The following is a 16,898-nucleotide window of genomic DNA, read 5'->3' on the forward strand; positions in this document are numbered from 1 at the left end:
CCCTCTCTCGCCCTGGCCCGCTCTCCGCCTCTCTCGCCCCTGGCCCGCTCTCCCTCTCTCGCCCTGGCCCCGCTCTCCCTCTCTCGCCCTGGCCCGCTCTCCCTCTCTCGCCCTGGCCCGCTCTCCCTCTCTCGCCCTGGCCCGCTCTCCCTCTCTCGCCCTGGCCCGCTCTCCCTCTCTCGCCCTGGCCCTCTCTCCCTCTCTCGCCCTGGCCCTCTCCCCGTCTCTCGCCCTGGCCCTCTCTCCCTCTCTCGCCCTGGCCCTCTCCCCGTCTCTCGCCCTGGCCCTCTCCCCGGTCTCTCGCCCTGGCCCTCTCCCCGTCTCTCGGCCCTGGCCCTCTCCCCTCCCCTCTCTCGCCCTGGCCCTCTCCCCCTCTCTCGCCCTGGCCCTCTCCCCCTCTCTCGCCCTGGCCCTCTCCCCCTCTCTCGCCCTGGCCCTCTCCCCCTCTCTCGCCCTGGCCCTCTCCCCTCTCTCGCCCTGGCCCTCTCCCCCTCTCTCGCCCTGGCCCTCTCCCCCTCTCTCGCCCTGGCCCTCTCCCCTCTCTCCCGCCCTGGCCCTCTCCCCCTCTCTCGCCCTGGCCCTCTCCCCCTCTCTCGCCCTGGCCCTCTCCCCCTCTCTCGCCCTGGGCCCCTCTCCCCCTCTCTCGCCCTGGCCCTCTCCCCCTCTCTCGCCCTGGCCCTCTCCCCCTCTCTCGCCCTGGCCCTCTCCCCCTCTCTCGCCTGGCCCTCTCCCCCTCTCTCGCCCTGGCCCTCTCCCCTCTCTCGCCCTGGCCCTCTCCCCCCTCTCTCGCCCTGGCCCTCCCCTCTCCCCTGCTCTCTCTCGCCCTGGCCCTCTCCCCCCCTCTCTCGCCCTGGCCCTCTCCCCCTCTCTCGCCCTGGCCCTCTCCCCCCTCTCTCGCCCTGGCCCTCTCCCCCTCTCTCGCCCTGGCCCTCTCCCCCTCTCTCTCGCCCTGGCCCTCTCCCCTCTCTCGCCCTGGCCCTCTCCCCCTCTCTCGCCCTGGCCCTCTCCCCCTCTCTCGCCCTGGCCCTCTCCCCTCTCTCGCCCTGGCCCTCTCCCCGTCTCTCGCCCTGGCCCTCTCCCCTCTCTCGCCCTGGCCCTCTCCCCGTCTCTCGCCCTGGCCCTCTCCCCGTCTCTCGCCCTGGCCCTCTCCCCGTCTCTCGCCCTGGCCCTCTCCCCGTCTCTCGCCCTGGCCCTCTCCCCGTCTCTCGCCCTGGCCCTCTCCCCGTCTCTCGCCCTGGCCCTCTCCCCGTCTCTCGCCCTGGCCCTCTCCCGTCTCTCGCCCTGGCCCTCTCCCCGTCTCTCGCCCTGGCCCTCTCCCCGTCTCTCGCCCTGGCCCTCTCCCCGTCTCTCGCCCTGGCCCTCTCCCCGCCTCTCGCCCTGGCCCTCTCCCCGCCTCTCGCCCTGGCCCTCTCCCCGCCTCTCGCCCTGGCCCTCTCCCCGCCTCTCGCCCTGGCCCTCTCCCCGCCTCTCGCCCTGGCCCTCTCCCCGCTCTCGCCCTGGCCCTCTCCCCGCCTCTCGCCCTGGCCCTCTCCCCGCCTCTCGCCCTGGCCCTCTCCCCGCCTCTCGCCCTGGCCCTCTCCCCGCCTCTCGCCCTGGCCCTCTCCCCGCCTCTCGCCCTGGCCTCTCCCCGCCTCTCGCCCTGGCCCTCTCCCCGCCTCTCGCCCTGGCCCTCTCCCCGCCTCTCGCCCTGGCCCTCTCCCCGCCTCTCGCCCTGGCCCTCTCCCCGCCTCTCGCCCTGGCCCTCTCCCGCCTCTCGCCCTGGCCCTCTCCCCGCCTCTCGCCCTGGCCCTCTCCCCGTCTCTCGCCCTGGCCCTCTCCCCGTCCTCTCGCCCTGGCCCTCTCCCCGTCTCTCGCCCTGGCCCTCTCCCCGTCTCTCGCCCTGGCCCTCTCCCCGTCTCTCGCCCTGGCCCTCTCCCCGTCTCTCGCCCTGGCCCTCTCCCCGTCTCTCGCCCTGGCCCTCTCCCCGTCTCTCGCCCTGGCCCTCTCCCCGTCTCTCGCCCTGGCCCTCTCCCCGTCTCTCGCCCTGGCCCTCTCCCCGTCTCTCGCCCTGGCCCTCTCCCCGTCTCTCGCCCTGGCCCTCTCCCCGTCTCTCGCCCTGGCCCTCTCCCCGTCTCTCGCCCTGGCCCTCTCCCCGTCTCTCGCCTGCCCTCTCCCGTCTCTCGCCCTGGCCCTCTCCCCGTCTCTCGCCCTGGCCCTCTCCCCGTCTCTCGCCCTGGCCCTCTCCCCGTCTCTCGCCCTGGCCCTCTCCCCGTCTCTCGCCCTGGCCCTCTCCCCGTCTCTCGCCCTGGCCCTCTCCCCGTCTCTCGCCCTGGCCCTCTCCCCGTCTCTCGCCCTGGCCCTCTCCCCCGTCTCTCGCCCTGGCCCTCTCCCCGTCTCTCGCCCTGGCCCTCTCCCCGTCTCTCGCCCTGGCCCTCTCCCCCGTCTCTCGCCCTGGCCCTCTCCCCGTCTCTCGCCCTGGCCCTCTCCCCGTCTCTCGCCCTGGCCCTCTCCCCGTCTCTCGCCCTGGCCCTCTCCCCGTCTCTCGCCCTGGCCCTCTCCCCGTCTCTCGCCCTGGCCCTCTCCCCGTCTCTCGCCCTGGCCCTCTCCCCGTCTCTCGCCCTGGCCCTCTCCCCGTCTCTCGCCCTGGCCCTCTCCCCGTCTCTCGCCCTGGCCCTCTCCCCGTCTCTCGCCCTGGCCCTCTCCCCGTCTCTCGCCCTGGCCCTCTCCCCGTCTCTCGCCCTGGCCCTCTCCCCGTCTCTCGCCCTGGCCCTCTCCCCGTCTCTCGCCCTGGCCCTCTCCCCGTCTCTCGCCCTGGCCCTCTCCCCGTCTCTCGCCCTGGCCCTCTCCCCGTCTCTCGCCCTGGCCCTCTCCCCGTCTCTCGCCCTGGCCCTCTCCCCGTCTCTCGCCCTGGCCCTCTCCCCGTCTCTCGCCCTGGCCCTCTCCCCGTCTCTCGCCCTGGCCCTCTCCCCGTCTCTCGCCCTGGCCCTCTCCCCGTCTCTCGCCCTGGCCCTCTCCCCGTCTCTCGCCCTGGCCCTCTCCCCGTCTCTCGCCCTGGCCCTCTCCCCGTCTCTCGCCCTGGCCCTCTCCCCGTCTCTCGCCCTGGCCCTCTCCCCGTCTCTCGCCCTGGCCCTCTCCCCGTCTCTCGCCCTGGCCCTCTCCCCGTCTCTCGCCCTGGCCCTCTCCCCGTCTCTCGCCCTGGCCCTCTCCCCGTCTCTCGCCCTGGCCCTCTCCCCGTCTCTCGCCCTGGCCCTCTCCCCGTCTCTCGCCCTGGCCCTCTCCCCGTCTCTCGCCCTGGCCCTCTCCCCGTCTCTCGCCCTGGCCCTCTCCCCGTCTCTCGCCCTGGCCCTCTCCCCGTCTCTCGCCCTGGCCCTCTCCCCGTCTCTCGCCCTGGCCCTCTCCCCGTCTCTCGCCCTGGCCCTCTCCCCGTCTCTCGCCCTGGCCCTCTCCCCGTCTCTCGCCCTGGCCCTCTCCCCGTCTCTCGCCCTGGCCCTCTCCCCGTCTCTCGCCCTGGCCCTCTCCCCGTCTCTCGCCCTGGCCCTCTCCCCGTCTCTCGCCCTGGCCCTCTCCCCGTCTCTCGCCCTGGCCCTCTCCCCGTCTCTCGCCCTGGCCCTCTCCCCGTCTCTCGCCCTGGCCCTCTCCCCGTCTCTCGCCCTGGCCCTCTCCCCGTCTCTCGCCCTGGCCCTCTCCCCGTCTCTCGCCCTGGCCCTCTCCCCGTCTCTCGCCCTGGCCCTCTCCCCGTCTCTCGCCCTGGCCCTCTCCCCGTCTCTCGCCCTGGCCCTCTCCCCGTCTCTCGCCCTGGCCCTCTCCCCGTCTCTCGCCCTGGCCCTCTCCCCGTCTCTCGCCCTGGCCCTCTCCCCGTCTCTCGCCCTGGCCCTCTCCCCGTCTCTCGCCCTGGCCCTCTCCCCGTCTCTCGCCCTGGCCCTCTCCCCGTCTCTCGCCCTGGCCCTCTCCCCGTCTCTCGCCCTGGCCCTCTCCCCGTCTCTCGCCCTGGCCCTCTCCCCGTCTCTCGCCCTGGCCCTCTCCCCGTCTCTCGCCCTGGCCCTCTCCCCGTCTCTCGCCCTGGCCCTCTCCCCGTCTCTCGCCCTGGCCCTCTCCCCGTCTCTCGCCCTGGCCCTCTCCCCGTCTCTCGCCCTGGCCCTCTCCCCGTCTCTCGCCCTGGCCCTCTCCCCGTCTCTCGCCCTGGCCCTCTCCCCGTCTCTCGCCCTGGCCCTCTCCCCGTCTCTCGCCCTGGCCCTCTCCCCGTCTCTCGCCCTGGCCCTCTCCCCGTCTCTCGCCCTGGCCCTCTCCCCGTCTCTCGCCCTGGCCCTCTCCCCGTCTCTCGCCCTGGCCCTCTCCCCGTCTCTCGCCCTGGCCCTCTCCCCGTCTCTCGCCCTGGCCCTCTCCCCGTCTCTCGCCCTGGCCCTCTCCCCGTCTCTCGCCCTGGCCCTCTCCCCGTCTCTCGCCCTGGCCCTCTCCCCGTCTCTCGCCCTGGCCCTCTCCCCGTCTCTCGCCCTGGCCCTCTCCCCGTCTCTCGCCCTGGCCCTCTCCCCGTCTCTCGCCCTGGCCCTCTCCCCGTCTCTCGCCCTGGCCCTCTCCCCGTCTCTCGCCCTGGCCCTCTCCCCGTCTCTCGCCCTGGCCCTCTCCCCGTCTCTCGCCCTGGCCCTCTCCCCGTCTCTCGCCCTGGCCCTCTCCCCGTCTCTCGCCCTGGCCCTCTCCCCGTCTCTCGCCCTGGCCCTCTCCCCGTCTCTCGCCCTGGCCCTCTCCCCGTCTCTCGCCCTGGCCCTCTCCCCGTCTCTCGCCCTGGCCCTCTCCCCGTCTCTCGCCCTGGCCCTCTCCCCGTCTCTCGCCCTGGCCCTCTCCCCGTCTCTCGCCCTGGCCCTCTCCCCGTCTCTCGCCCTGGCCCTCTCCCCGTCTCTCGCCCTGGCCCTCTCCCCGTCTCTCGCCCTGGCCCTCTCCCCGTCTCTCGCCCTGGCCCTCTCCCCGTCTCTCGCCCTGGCCCTCTCCCCGTCTCTCGCCCTGGCCCTCTCCCCGTCTCTCGCCCTGGCCCTCTCCCCGTCTCTCGCCCTGGCCCTCTCCCCGTCTCTCGCCCTGGCCCTCTCCCCGTCTCTCGCCCTGGCCCTCTCCCCGTCTCTCGCCCTGGCCCTCTCCCCGTCTCTCGCCCTGGCCCTCTCCCCGTCTCTCGCCCTGGCCCTCTCCCCGTCTCTCGCCCTGGCCCTCTCCCCGTCTCTCGCCCTCTCCCCGTCTCTCGCCCTGGCCCTCTCCCCGTCTCTCGCCCTCTCCCCGTCTCTCGCCCTGGCCCTCTCCCCGTCTCTCGCCCTGGCCTTCTCCCCGTCTCTCGCCCTCTCCCCGTCTCTCGCCCTCTCCCCGCCTCGCCCTCTCCCCGCCTCGCCCTCTCCCCGCCTCGCCCTCTCCCCGCCTCGCCCTCTCCCCGCCTCGCCCTCTCCCCGCCTCGCCCTCTCCCCGCCTCGCCCTCTCCCCGCCTCGCCCTCTCCCCGGATAACAAAAATGAAGAAAAATAAATAAATAAATAGACAATTTTAAAATGCCGTTTTTAAAAAAAAATTTTTTTAAAACAACCCCAAAAATAAATTTAATGAAAAACGAACTTTTCAAAAATAAGTAAATCAAAAAACACGGTCAGTAGTGGCACAAAGATGGGAAGAGGTTGAAATAGGACACACCCGCGATTTGAACTTAGTCATATTGGATTCCATTTGCCCCAATTTAACAAAAACAAGCTTGACTTGGACTTTTCGACTGCTGGAAGTGACCCTGACCACATTAAGTTTTAAACGGTTAAATAATGCCCATGTCATTGTGATGAATGCGAAGAGAAGAGGATCAGGGTAAATGGCCCAAACACTACCAGCGGAACAACATCTAACTTCTACCGTCATTTCTGTTGGAAGCAACATAAACCGTGACACCAGGAAACCCAAATAAGCGTGTTCGGTGTTCATTGGGGAATATTTTGAGAAAATTGTCGCTGTTTTGTCGCTCATGCTAATTCTCACTAAGATCTGGTTGCTATGACTGACCGTTGCTCAGTTGTAAAAAAAATAAATGACCGAACGCGAAATTGAATCTACATAAAATTTCATGAAGTATATATGGCAATTGACCTGTGATAACAATTTCACCTTATTAAATCGGATTCCATACCTTGGGGAAATTCGTGAAGTTTCAAAAACTGCAATGTAGACGTTAACTCCATTTTGAATAAACCCGCCACAAAATAGTTTCTTATTCTTCTTCGCTTTCTTTTTTTTGTTTCTCTTCTTCTTCTTCTTCTTCTTCTTCTTCTTCTTCTTGAGGTTTGTCAGAGATTGCGGGCATCGTACTGGAGCATTAACGCCCCCTATGTTTCAATTGTCTCCATCGAACCTCACTTGGGCAAGGATTTCAGACGACCACTCACTCTCACAATCACTGTGATTGTGAGAGTGAGTGGTCGTCTGAAATCCCAGCACAATATTGTATTTCAAGCATTTAACCAATCACATTTCAGCCATCATTTGTTGCCAGGGTCAGAAATCTGCCTCAAATCCTTCACAATCAGTTCTGTGGGCTCTGCTGCATTAAACAAGTGTCGATAAGACTGTTGCTTTAACCAATCAGATTTCGAGTTGGCAACACCACAATGCATTGTCGCAGGCGTAGAGATACGTCATCGCTTTCACCAACTATGATTGGCTAGTGATTAGCCAAAGCTACCAAACTGTATTTAGAGCGAGCTGCACAAGCAAATATATTGTTGTGTTGATTTAAAGACGGTCTATGCCAGACATACGACAGGACAGGCTCGACTTTCAGCATTAGCTTGGATGGCGATAAAAAATAAGGAAGAAAGAAAAGAGGATGGATATTGTGTACAGTTAAAATGATTTTTGGTGAGTAAAATATGGCTATATTCCTAAATAATATTTCAATTGTGGGCCAAGTTCTGATATCTGAAAAGCCCCAGTGTTTGTATTTAAGCTCCAGTGTTTGTATTTAATAACTAAATGCTGCTAGGAAGTTGATTTTACCCCATTTTAGTGCAATTTTTGCCGTTTCGCCATTGACGTACATCGCTGTCTTTTCCCGGGGAAATCACCCCCCTGGCCCAGTTGTAATGTCTGAAAAGCTCCAGTATTTGTATTTAATCAATAAATGCTGCTAGGAAGTGGATTTTACCCGTTGAAGGCGCTACGAGAAAATGCACGGACCGCCACTCATATATATATATATATATATATATATATATATATATATAAAATTAGATATAATTATATATAAATGTATTTATATATATATATATATATATATATATATATATATATATATATAAATTTCCTACCGACGCCTTCAGCTATGTCTGAATCAATCCAACCCTCAAAAAATATGTTATGGCTATATATAAAACCTCTACTGCAGCTACAGCTGCGACACATAAAAAAAGCATAAATAATAACCTCATACAATTGAAATATTATTTAGGAATATAGCCATATTTTACTCACCAAAAATCCTTTCTTTCCTCCTTCTTTTCTATCGCCATCGAAGCTAATACTGAAAGTCGAGGCGTCGTGTCGTATTCCTGACATACATTTTTATTCGATTTAGTGCTGAAAATATTCGTTCCCGGTTGTGACAGACTTTCTTGCTTCGGAGTTGTCCGACCTTTCTTCATGATGTCCAGCTTTTTTTCTTGAAAAGTCCATTTTGAAAATGGCTTTGACAGTAAATCTGCAAACAAATCCATTTCTTCTCCTCCTTCAGCCATTGCGGGTTGACAAAACCTCTATTAAATCAAAACAACAATATTTGCTTGTGCAGCTCGCTCCAGATACAGTTTGGTAGCTCTGGCTAGTCCACTCTATCACTAGTTGGTGAAAGCGATGACGTATCCCTATGCCTGCGAGAAGGCATTGGTGTCACCTACTCGAAATCTGATTGGTTAAGCAACAGTTTTATCGACGCTTGTTTTATGCAGCAGAGCCTGCAGAACTGATTGTGAAGGCCTCAAGACAGATTTCTGACTATGGCAACAATTAATAGCTGAAATGTGATTGGTTAAATGCTTAAATATGAAAACACATCTGGAAGCAGTGCAACCAGTGGAAAAGCAATGAAAGGAAGCTGACAGACAATTTGGAATTATTTAATAAGTATTCATGGACAAAACATTATTTACATCAGTCTGTGATTCAGATATTTTTTAGGCCAGCTGAGAAGGCCTTGCAGGTCCTGAGGGTCAACCAATTATTATATATATTATATTATATATATAATATGTGTGTATGTATGTGCATGTGTGTATGTATATATATATATATATATATATATATATATATATATATATATATATATACATAGATACATCTTCTTTCTCTCTGTCTCTCTCTCTTTCTCTCCTCCACGCACTCCGCGTTGTACTGAATAATGTCTCATTTTAGTATTGAACATCATAACCACTAGATCAGTGGTTCTTATCTGGGTTCCAAACCAACCCTAGGGGTTCGGTGAGTCGGTCTCAGGGGTTCGGTGAAGCCTCTGCCGTGGAGGTCAAGACACATCAACTCATCATGCCTATATATGATAATATGCCCCGCTTGATCATCACTGGCTGCAGATGATCACGTGACATTGCTTGATCAGTGCTGCAAGGAATTTATGTCTTGAACAAAAATAATCATAATTTATTTTACACTAAAGTAGGGTTCGTTGAATGCGCATATGAAACTGCTGTGGTTTGGTAGCTCCAACAAGGTTAAGGATCACTAACTAGATTATTTGTTACTCTGTTATTAGATGGTGAATTAGAACCAATAAAAATATGTAATATCCATTTATTGGTGTTTTTTCAGAGGGGGGAACGAATTAATTCGTATTTAGTTCATTTCTATGGGAAACGTTGACATGAGATACGAGTAAATCGACAAACGAGCTCGGTCCCGGAACGCATTAAGCGCGTATCTGAAGGCATTACTGTACATCAGTGATCACCTACAGTTAGATAAGGTTAAGTAAACGGAGAAAGTGCGTTTCAGACTCTGGAATTGGTTTGGTCCATTCATTCCATTTTAGGGGTAAGATATGGGACACGCAATGTTTCTATTTGATGTTCAATATGAAACAAACTATTATTTTTATTGAAGGCTTATGTAGCCATACTGTGCACATTGGGATATCAAATTTAATTTTCTCATTAACCTTCAAGCGCAATCGTATTTACGGTCTTCAAAGATCCCCTGTTCTCTAACTAGTGAGTTCGTCCTGATTTGGCGCGAAAAATCGGCACGGACCCCGCCCTCTGAACTCAGCGATTAGCATCAAGCTGATACATTTCAATTCCAGAATTTAGCGGAACTCCGAATTTCGGTTTCAAAGTAAAAGCAAATAACAGAAGAAAGCATTTCCACGCGCTATCGCTACCAAGTTTCGTTTTACGTTGAAATTTCGAGGAAAACCGAGATCTTTTTCTCTGTACTTGGATTTTTTCGACCTCTTGTAACGTTTGAAAATCCGCGGTACCAAAAGAATATTATATTCGTATTAGTGAATTTAAGGTAGTATTCATATATTTGTATGTATATTGCCTACCAGTTGTGGCTGAAACCAAAACTGAAGCCAAGTTGAGCAATAAAGTCGTTTTTTAATCGGCGAACAGTTTCAATTAAGTTACGAATTAAATACTTACTGAGTCGACAGACTAAACTTTGCTTCTAGGATCGCAAACAATGAGCAGGTAAGTAACTAAATTAAATGTTTTTCCTTCATGTATTTAAGGAGTTGTACTTCGCATATGCTCACCACGTCCTCCCTTTTGTTTGTGTGTTTGTGTTTGAGGACGCTGCGAGACGTATAAAAATTCTCACACAAAATTTCCGTGACGAAAATATTTAATTTGGTAACTGTTTTCTAACCCTGTGGCAACCCCATTTATATATTCTCCAAATGTCATGTCCTATTCTAAAATAGTGATGCGGCAATGATGCCATGTTACTTACACACGTCAAAACGCACAGAGGCTTACGGGATACTTGGGGAAACCTGTAAAACCTTTTTGGAAAATGGTGAGTACAGTAGTCCCTCGAGTATCCCGGATAATATAGCCCAGACATGGCCGCGAATATTGAAAAAACGTGAAGGATCACCCCTACCATTACGACCATACTATTTTCGCGCCTATACAAAAATACAAGTACAGTGGTACCTCGTCATACGACCGCTCGTCATACAAAATGCTTGTCTTACGGGGGAAATTTCGATCGAATAATTCGCCCGTGATGCGGTCAAAATTTCGTGATGCGACCAAGCCAGGTGGCCATGGCATTTTTTTTTGCATCTCTTTCGTGTATAAAATCTTTCTACGAGCATTGGGCGGACTTTGCATTTCCATACCCGTTTTCCCCCCACTTTGGTCTACATTTACATACCAGGTAAACAACAATGGATCGGCAGAGTTTTGCAAAGAAAAGATCTGGAATATATGTACACTCGGTAATCAGACACGGGGAAGCGGCAAGTTCCAAACAACTCTTGATGCGTTCGTTTTGAAGGCTCCGGCGGAACGTCGGGGTGGGGCCAACCCGTTACAAAGGTAAAAAAGATTAAAACTAAATTAGTTAAATTCAGTTTTGTGTGAAGTTACATTAAACGTTGTGTCTGTATATATTAATCCAAGTTAATTTAAATTTGTTTGTTTGTTTACGAGTGCCATGGATGAAGTCAGCCCCCGAATTAATTTGTTTCCCATTCATTTCAATGGGAAACTTCCGCTCAAGTTACGAGAATCTTGTCATACGAGCTCAGTCCCGGAACGGATTAAGCTCGTATCTCGAGGTACCACTGTACAATTATCAAGTGCAATTTAGAGTGTCCAATCAGCCTACCATGCATGTTTTTGGGAATGTGAGAGGAAACCGGAGTAGCCGTAGGAAATGCACGCAGGCCCAGGGAGAACATGCAAATTCCACCCAGATGGACATGACCTGGATTTGAAGCCAGGACCCCAGAGCTGTGAGGCTGACGCGCTATCATTTATTAATGTCTTAAAATAAATAAAGCATATGAAAATGTGCCCTGCACCGCTGAAATAGTTCCCTCCGCTGCTGTTATTATGGGAGGCGTAATACCCGTGTTTGTCCGCCAGATGGGGGCAAGAGCCCATTTTACCAGGGCCGAAAGCCGTCCACTGTGTACAGACGCTCCCCTACTTACGAACGAGTTACGCTCCGAGCGATTGTTCATAAGTTGAATTTGTTCGTAAGTTGATTCACTGCTATATTTTGTATTATAATTTATGTTTAAGGCCTATATAAGTATATTGAAGGTTTATATAAGTGCATTTGTATGTTTAAGGCTTGTATAAGTAACCAGCATTGGTTTGTACTGAAAAAAACATTTAATAAAATGGAGATAATACATACAATACTGTATACATACATTAGAGAGAGAGAGAAAGAGAGAGAGAGAGAGAGATTTACTAGAGACTGGCCGAAAGAAGCTCTAATGACTATTGCAGTTTTCTTCTTTTTTTCATCATAAATGATGCGGTAGCACTGTACGACATCATTCAATTGATTTGCAACCTTTGTGCAACGTTCAATATTTGGGTCCTGCTGCTCGATTTTTCTGTTTATAAATGGTACCGAGGGTCGAACGATTCAAGTTGTATGCCCGCCCGTGCAACGCTCACCATTTTCTCACCCGCCTCAAGCTTCTTTATTATTGCCACTTTCGTTTCAAATGAAATGGTTTGCCTCTTCCTTGCACCTCCCTCACTAGAAGCCTTTCGCTTTTCTCCAACCATATTGAATAATGGATGCACGAGATATTTAATGATAAAAATGAAAAAGGCTCTTTGCGCACTGGAGATACGTCACGCACTTGCGCAACTTACGCACTGCAACGAACTGGGCAGAGGAAGGTGGATGCTGGGTGAGCTCTCAGCGCCAGGCGTCGGTATTAGCGGCGGAAAGAAGCACTACTCGGAAAAAGGCGCGCAATACAAAATCAAACTTACGAAATTTTTCCGACATAAATGCAATTTGCAGACATGTTCATATGTACCGTTGTTCGTAACTCGAATGTTCGTAAGTAGGGGAGCGTCTGTATTACATTTTAGACTTTTACCTGTGCCGTGTGTGTGTGAATATAAATGCTGTGTTGGATTTGTACGGTTTTGATCGCTTAATAATGGGAATTGCAATCATTAATAATGTCATTAACAATGTCATGGCCCCACTAAGCAATACATTCGAGAGCACACACACACTGGACAGTGAGAAGAAGAGTTTTCTTGTGCCAAGCAAAATACACCTTTTTGAACACATTTAAAAAAAATCATCAGGACCTTATTATATGTCGTGCCGACAGCCCCGCCTAAAATAAACGACTTTTCACATCTACTCCTTAAGTGTAGGCTTTGATGTTGTTGCTGCTACTGTGCTTCAAATTCGGTGTGCTTTGTTGGTAATGACACGTGGTTCAGCTGCCCTTCCTCTGAACTGAGGCGTACTGCACGTTGTGCAAAAGACCATTGAATCTCGGGACCCTGGGAGTAAAGGCACTCGAATCCCACGTTAAATCCAATAAACACCAGGCCTCTCTGAAATCAGCACGTGAGTCTCGTAGAATTGCCCAGTTCTATTCGTTGGCAGACACCTCCACAAATGATACTTCAAATGACATAAGTGACCTAATGGGCTCGACACAAACGATGTAGGCAGAAGTTTTGTGGGCACTGAACACTGTGGCGAAACACCAGTCATACAGAGCAAACAACAACATCGAGGAACTGTTCAAACTAATGTTTCCCGACTCGACGATCGCGAAAACATTCCAGTGCGGAGGAGACCGGTCTTAAATTTAACCCACAATGGTCTAAAAAAGGTCTAAAATAGTCTAAAATTACACTTGTTCCAACCTGCAGACACCCCATAGGTCCCGGGGCAGGCATCTTGACGAGGGCGCTGCCCTCTAAACCTAGTTAAACGTCCTGTGACTGGCCAGGCGCGAGTAGCCTTGATTTTGAAATAAAACGAAATTTCACTTTGATTTTTTTCGTTTTATTTCTTGTTCGAAAGTGACAACTATTGGAGTAATATGAACCATCGAAAGAATTGAGATATTTTGACATTAAAAGTAATATGGCTGCCACAACATCTTAAACTTCTGGTAAGAAAATTGTAATTTCTGTAATTAAAAAGCATCAGGTTCTCATCAAAATAAACTCATTTCTTTTTTCAAATTGAATAATTTGATATTTTGCATTTACAAATACAGGCATATTAACTTCCTTATGATATTGACCCCAATAATGTGCTTTTGATTCATACAGTATCTCAGAAATACGACTTGTGATGACTTTACCTAAGATTTTCCCTTCAAAGTAACACATTTGTACTCCCTATTAAAACCATGAATATGGAGGTGAAAAATGGGAATGGGGTGGCTTTTACACGAGAAATTGTAAAATTCCAAAATTTTAAGGCAATTTTTAGGGTGCGGCTTATATGCGAGTAAATACGGTAAGTTCTGAACCGCTCGTCCTAACAAGGGTCGTGTGGGGTGCTGCAACCTATCCCAGCCAAGTATGGGCACCAGGCGCGGGACACCCTGAATCGATGGCCAGACAATTCCAGGACACAAGCAGATGGATAACCAGGCAGGGCCACACTCACACCTAAGGGGAATTTAGAGTGTTCAACCAGCCTACCACGCATGTTTTGGGGATGTGGGAGGGAAACTGGAGTACCTGGAGAAAACCCACACAAGCACAGGGAAAAATGCAAACTCAACACACCAACCTGGGATCGAACCCTCGACCCTAGAACTGTGAGGCCAACATGCTAGACACTTCCTCGGCGGGCCACCCTGAATGTTACTCTATAACAGGGGTGGCCAACTCCGGTCCTCGAGAGCCGCTATCCAGTCTGTTTTCCATATCTCCCTCCTCTACCAGACCTTAATCAAATGATCAACTCATCAGCAAGCACCCCAGAAGCTAGATACCGATTCCGATTATTCGTTTCAGGTGTGTTGGTGGAGGGAGTTATGGAAAACATATACAATTAGTATAAAGTATATACAATACAAAATTTGATGTAACTGGTAAATGACAAATCACTTACTATTACATTCAAGAATCCTTTCTTTACGATATTACACGATGATTTGTGAGTCATTAGTTACCAAAGAGATGTAACCCATTCAGTGGTGTGATTTACAGCACCTACAAAGCATGATAGTACTGAAAATTCACATGACTACTAGATTGTATTCGATCTTGTGACAAAATCAGATCTTCTCATGTCAAAATGGCGGCGCACACGGGTGCAGCGGCTCTTTGCTCTCCAGTTTGGTGTTTTCTCTTCTCAATCCTATCGTTATTTACCAACATCTGCGAGGCAAACTTTTCCTACAGTCGCCACGACTTAATTGCTATCGGAAGGAGATGCCATATATCCGATTTCACAACAAACTACCAACGAACCTACGATATCCCCGAGGGCATCTCGAGACCTCCGGGATCTCCGTGGATAGTCAGCCCACTCAAAGCACGTCGAAGGAGGCGAAGGCGGCGGAGAGAAAGGAAGCAAAAGCGCGGTTGTCGGGCGGGCCTTGCTGCTAAGCTAAGTCAACAACCACACCGAGCACCGCTTCCGAGTATCTTTTTGACCAACGCCAGATCCATCACCCACAAAATGGATGAGTTGGAACTTCGAATTACTACCAACAGCTTTGTTAAGAACTGTAACATTATTCTCATCACGGAAACGTGGCTACACTCGCAAATCCCTGATGCTGCGGTATCGCTAGCTAGCCGAACGCTTTTTCGGAACGATCGTTCAAAGGAACTAACAGGCAAAAGCAGAGGAGGAGGACTTTGCTTGTTCATACATAATGAATGGTGTGGTGACCATAGGATCATTGACACTCACTGTTCCCCGGACTTAGAGCTATTGGCAGTACGATGTAGGCCCTACTATCTACCGAGAGAGCTAACGGTCGTCATAGTAACGGCGATCTATATTCCTCCTGATGCTAACGTCAACACGGCATTAAACCTCCTGCTAATGGCTGTAAACAAACAACAGCTTGACCACCCCGATGGAGTCTTTATTGTTGCTGGTGACTTCAACAGAGCATGTCTAAAGACTGTTCTACCTAAGTTTATACAGTACGTAAAATGTCACACGAGGGGAGACAAAACTCTTGACCATGTTTATTCTAACATCAAACATGCTTACAAAGCCACTTCCTTCCCTCACCGAGCTGGATCAGATCACCTCTGTCTAGCCCTCACCCCAGCATACACACCATTCCGGAGGCTAACAAGGCCACAAATAAAGACAATAAAAACTTGGCCCGAGGACACCCTTTCTCAGCTACATGACTGTTTTTCCCGCACCAACTGGGAACTCTTTGAACACGACAACCTCCAGGACTATACGGACGCTGTACTTTCCTATATCAAAAACTGCATGGACGACGTCACTATAAATAAACAATTACGGGTTTTTCCTAACCAAAAACCCTGGATGACCAAGGAGACACAGGCACTCATCAAATGCCGTAACACCGCTTTCAGATCAGGGGACAAGATGAAATATAGAGCTGCCAGAGCTGAGCTGAAAAGAGGCATTAAAAAGGCCAAGGCAGAATATACTAAGAAAATTGAGGAGCACTTCACAGAAAATAACCCAAAGGAGATGTGGCAGGGAATACGACATATTACCAACTACAATAACAATAATATGTCTGTTAACGCAGATGCCTCACTAGCGAAGGAACTGAACCGTTTCTTTGCCCGCTTTGAGACTGACAAATCAGACCCAGTCTCAACACCCCCACCACTACCCTGCAGCAATACACTGAAGTTCCAGGAACAGGAAGTGAGACTGGAAATGCGGTCTGTGAATACCAGGCTGCTGGTCCTGATGGAGTACCTGGGAAGGTGCCCAAAGCCTGTGCTGACCAGCTGTCTGGAGTCTTCACAAAAATCTTCAATTGTTCCCTGCAACAATCCATCATTCCACCCTGCCTGAAATCTGCCACCATTATCCCTGTCCCCAATAAGCCAACCATTGACAGCCTGAATGATTATAGGCCTGTTGCTCCCACGCCTGTGATCATGAAGTGCTTTTAAAAGTTGATAGCCCGCCATATCAGGAATACAATCTCTCCCTCAGTTGACCCTCACCAGTTTGCTTATAGAGCTAACAGGTCCACTGAGGATGCTATCACCATTGCTCACCATGGGAATTACGTGAGGATGATTTTCATTGTTTATAGCTGAGCCTTCAACACCATGAAACCGGACATTCTGACTGACAAACTCTCCCACCTTGGACTGTCCTCCTCCATCTGCTGTTGGATAAAGAACTTCCTAACCAACCGACCACAAACTGTTAGACTTGGTTCCCATCTTTCTTCCTCCATTACACTGAGCACTGGCTCCCCTCAAGGCTGTGTACTGAGTCCTCTTCTGTACTCCCTGTACACTTATGACTGTACACCAACCCACCAGTCTAACTACATCATCAAATTTGCTGATGACACCACTGTGGTCGGACTCATCTCAGAAGGGGATGAGGCGGCCTATAGAGATGAGGTCAACAAACTGTCTTCGTGGTGCTCGATGAACAACCTCACACTGAACAACACAAAAACTAAAGAAATAATCCTGGACTTTCGCAAACAGAGCACAGATCTGGCCCCACTCCTCATAAATGGAGTTCGTGTAGACAGGGTCCAGTCCTTTAAATTCCTGGGGGTCCACATCACGGACAAGCTCTCCTGGTCCACAAACACCACAGCAGTAGTGAAGAAGGCCCAGAAACGACTCCATTTCCTGAGGGTACTCAGGAGGACCAACTTGGACACTAAGCTTCTGGTAACTTTCTATAAAGCCACTGTGGAGAGCATCCTGGCATACGGCATAACAGTGT

The 16,898-nt window shown here is 52.3% G+C and overlaps 2 protein-coding genes across 3 annotated transcripts in view; one reads left to right on the top strand and one right to left on the bottom strand.

Annotated features, from left to right (window-relative positions):
* Positions 1 to 6,278, bottom strand: part of ncapd3 (non-SMC condensin II complex, subunit D3) — a 61,723-nt gene extending 55,445 nt beyond the window's left edge. Inside the window, exon 1 of the mRNA XM_077612751.1 lies at positions 6,121 to 6,278. Within this exon, the coding sequence (XP_077468877.1) occupies positions 6,121 to 6,172 (52 nt within the window). The 5' untranslated portion in view covers positions 6,173 to 6,278. The remainder of the gene's footprint in view (positions 1 to 6,120) is intronic.
* Positions 6,279 to 9,322: 3,044 nt separating this feature from the next.
* hells (helicase, lymphoid specific) overlaps positions 9,323 to 16,898 on the top strand; it is a 71,135-nt gene continuing 63,559 nt past the window's right edge. For both annotated transcript variants that reach the window (XM_077613669.1, XM_077613670.1), the window contains exon 1: positions 9,323 to 9,688. In XM_077613669.1, the coding sequence (XP_077469795.1) occupies positions 9,681 to 9,688 (8 nt within the window). In that variant the 5' untranslated portion in view covers positions 9,323 to 9,680. The remainder of the gene's footprint in view (positions 9,689 to 16,898) is intronic.

The sequence above is a fragment of the Stigmatopora argus genome, chromosome 11, assembly GCF_051989625.1.
Source record: "Stigmatopora argus isolate UIUO_Sarg chromosome 11, RoL_Sarg_1.0, whole genome shotgun sequence".
Taxonomy (NCBI): domain Eukaryota; kingdom Metazoa; phylum Chordata; class Actinopteri; order Syngnathiformes; family Syngnathidae; genus Stigmatopora; species Stigmatopora argus.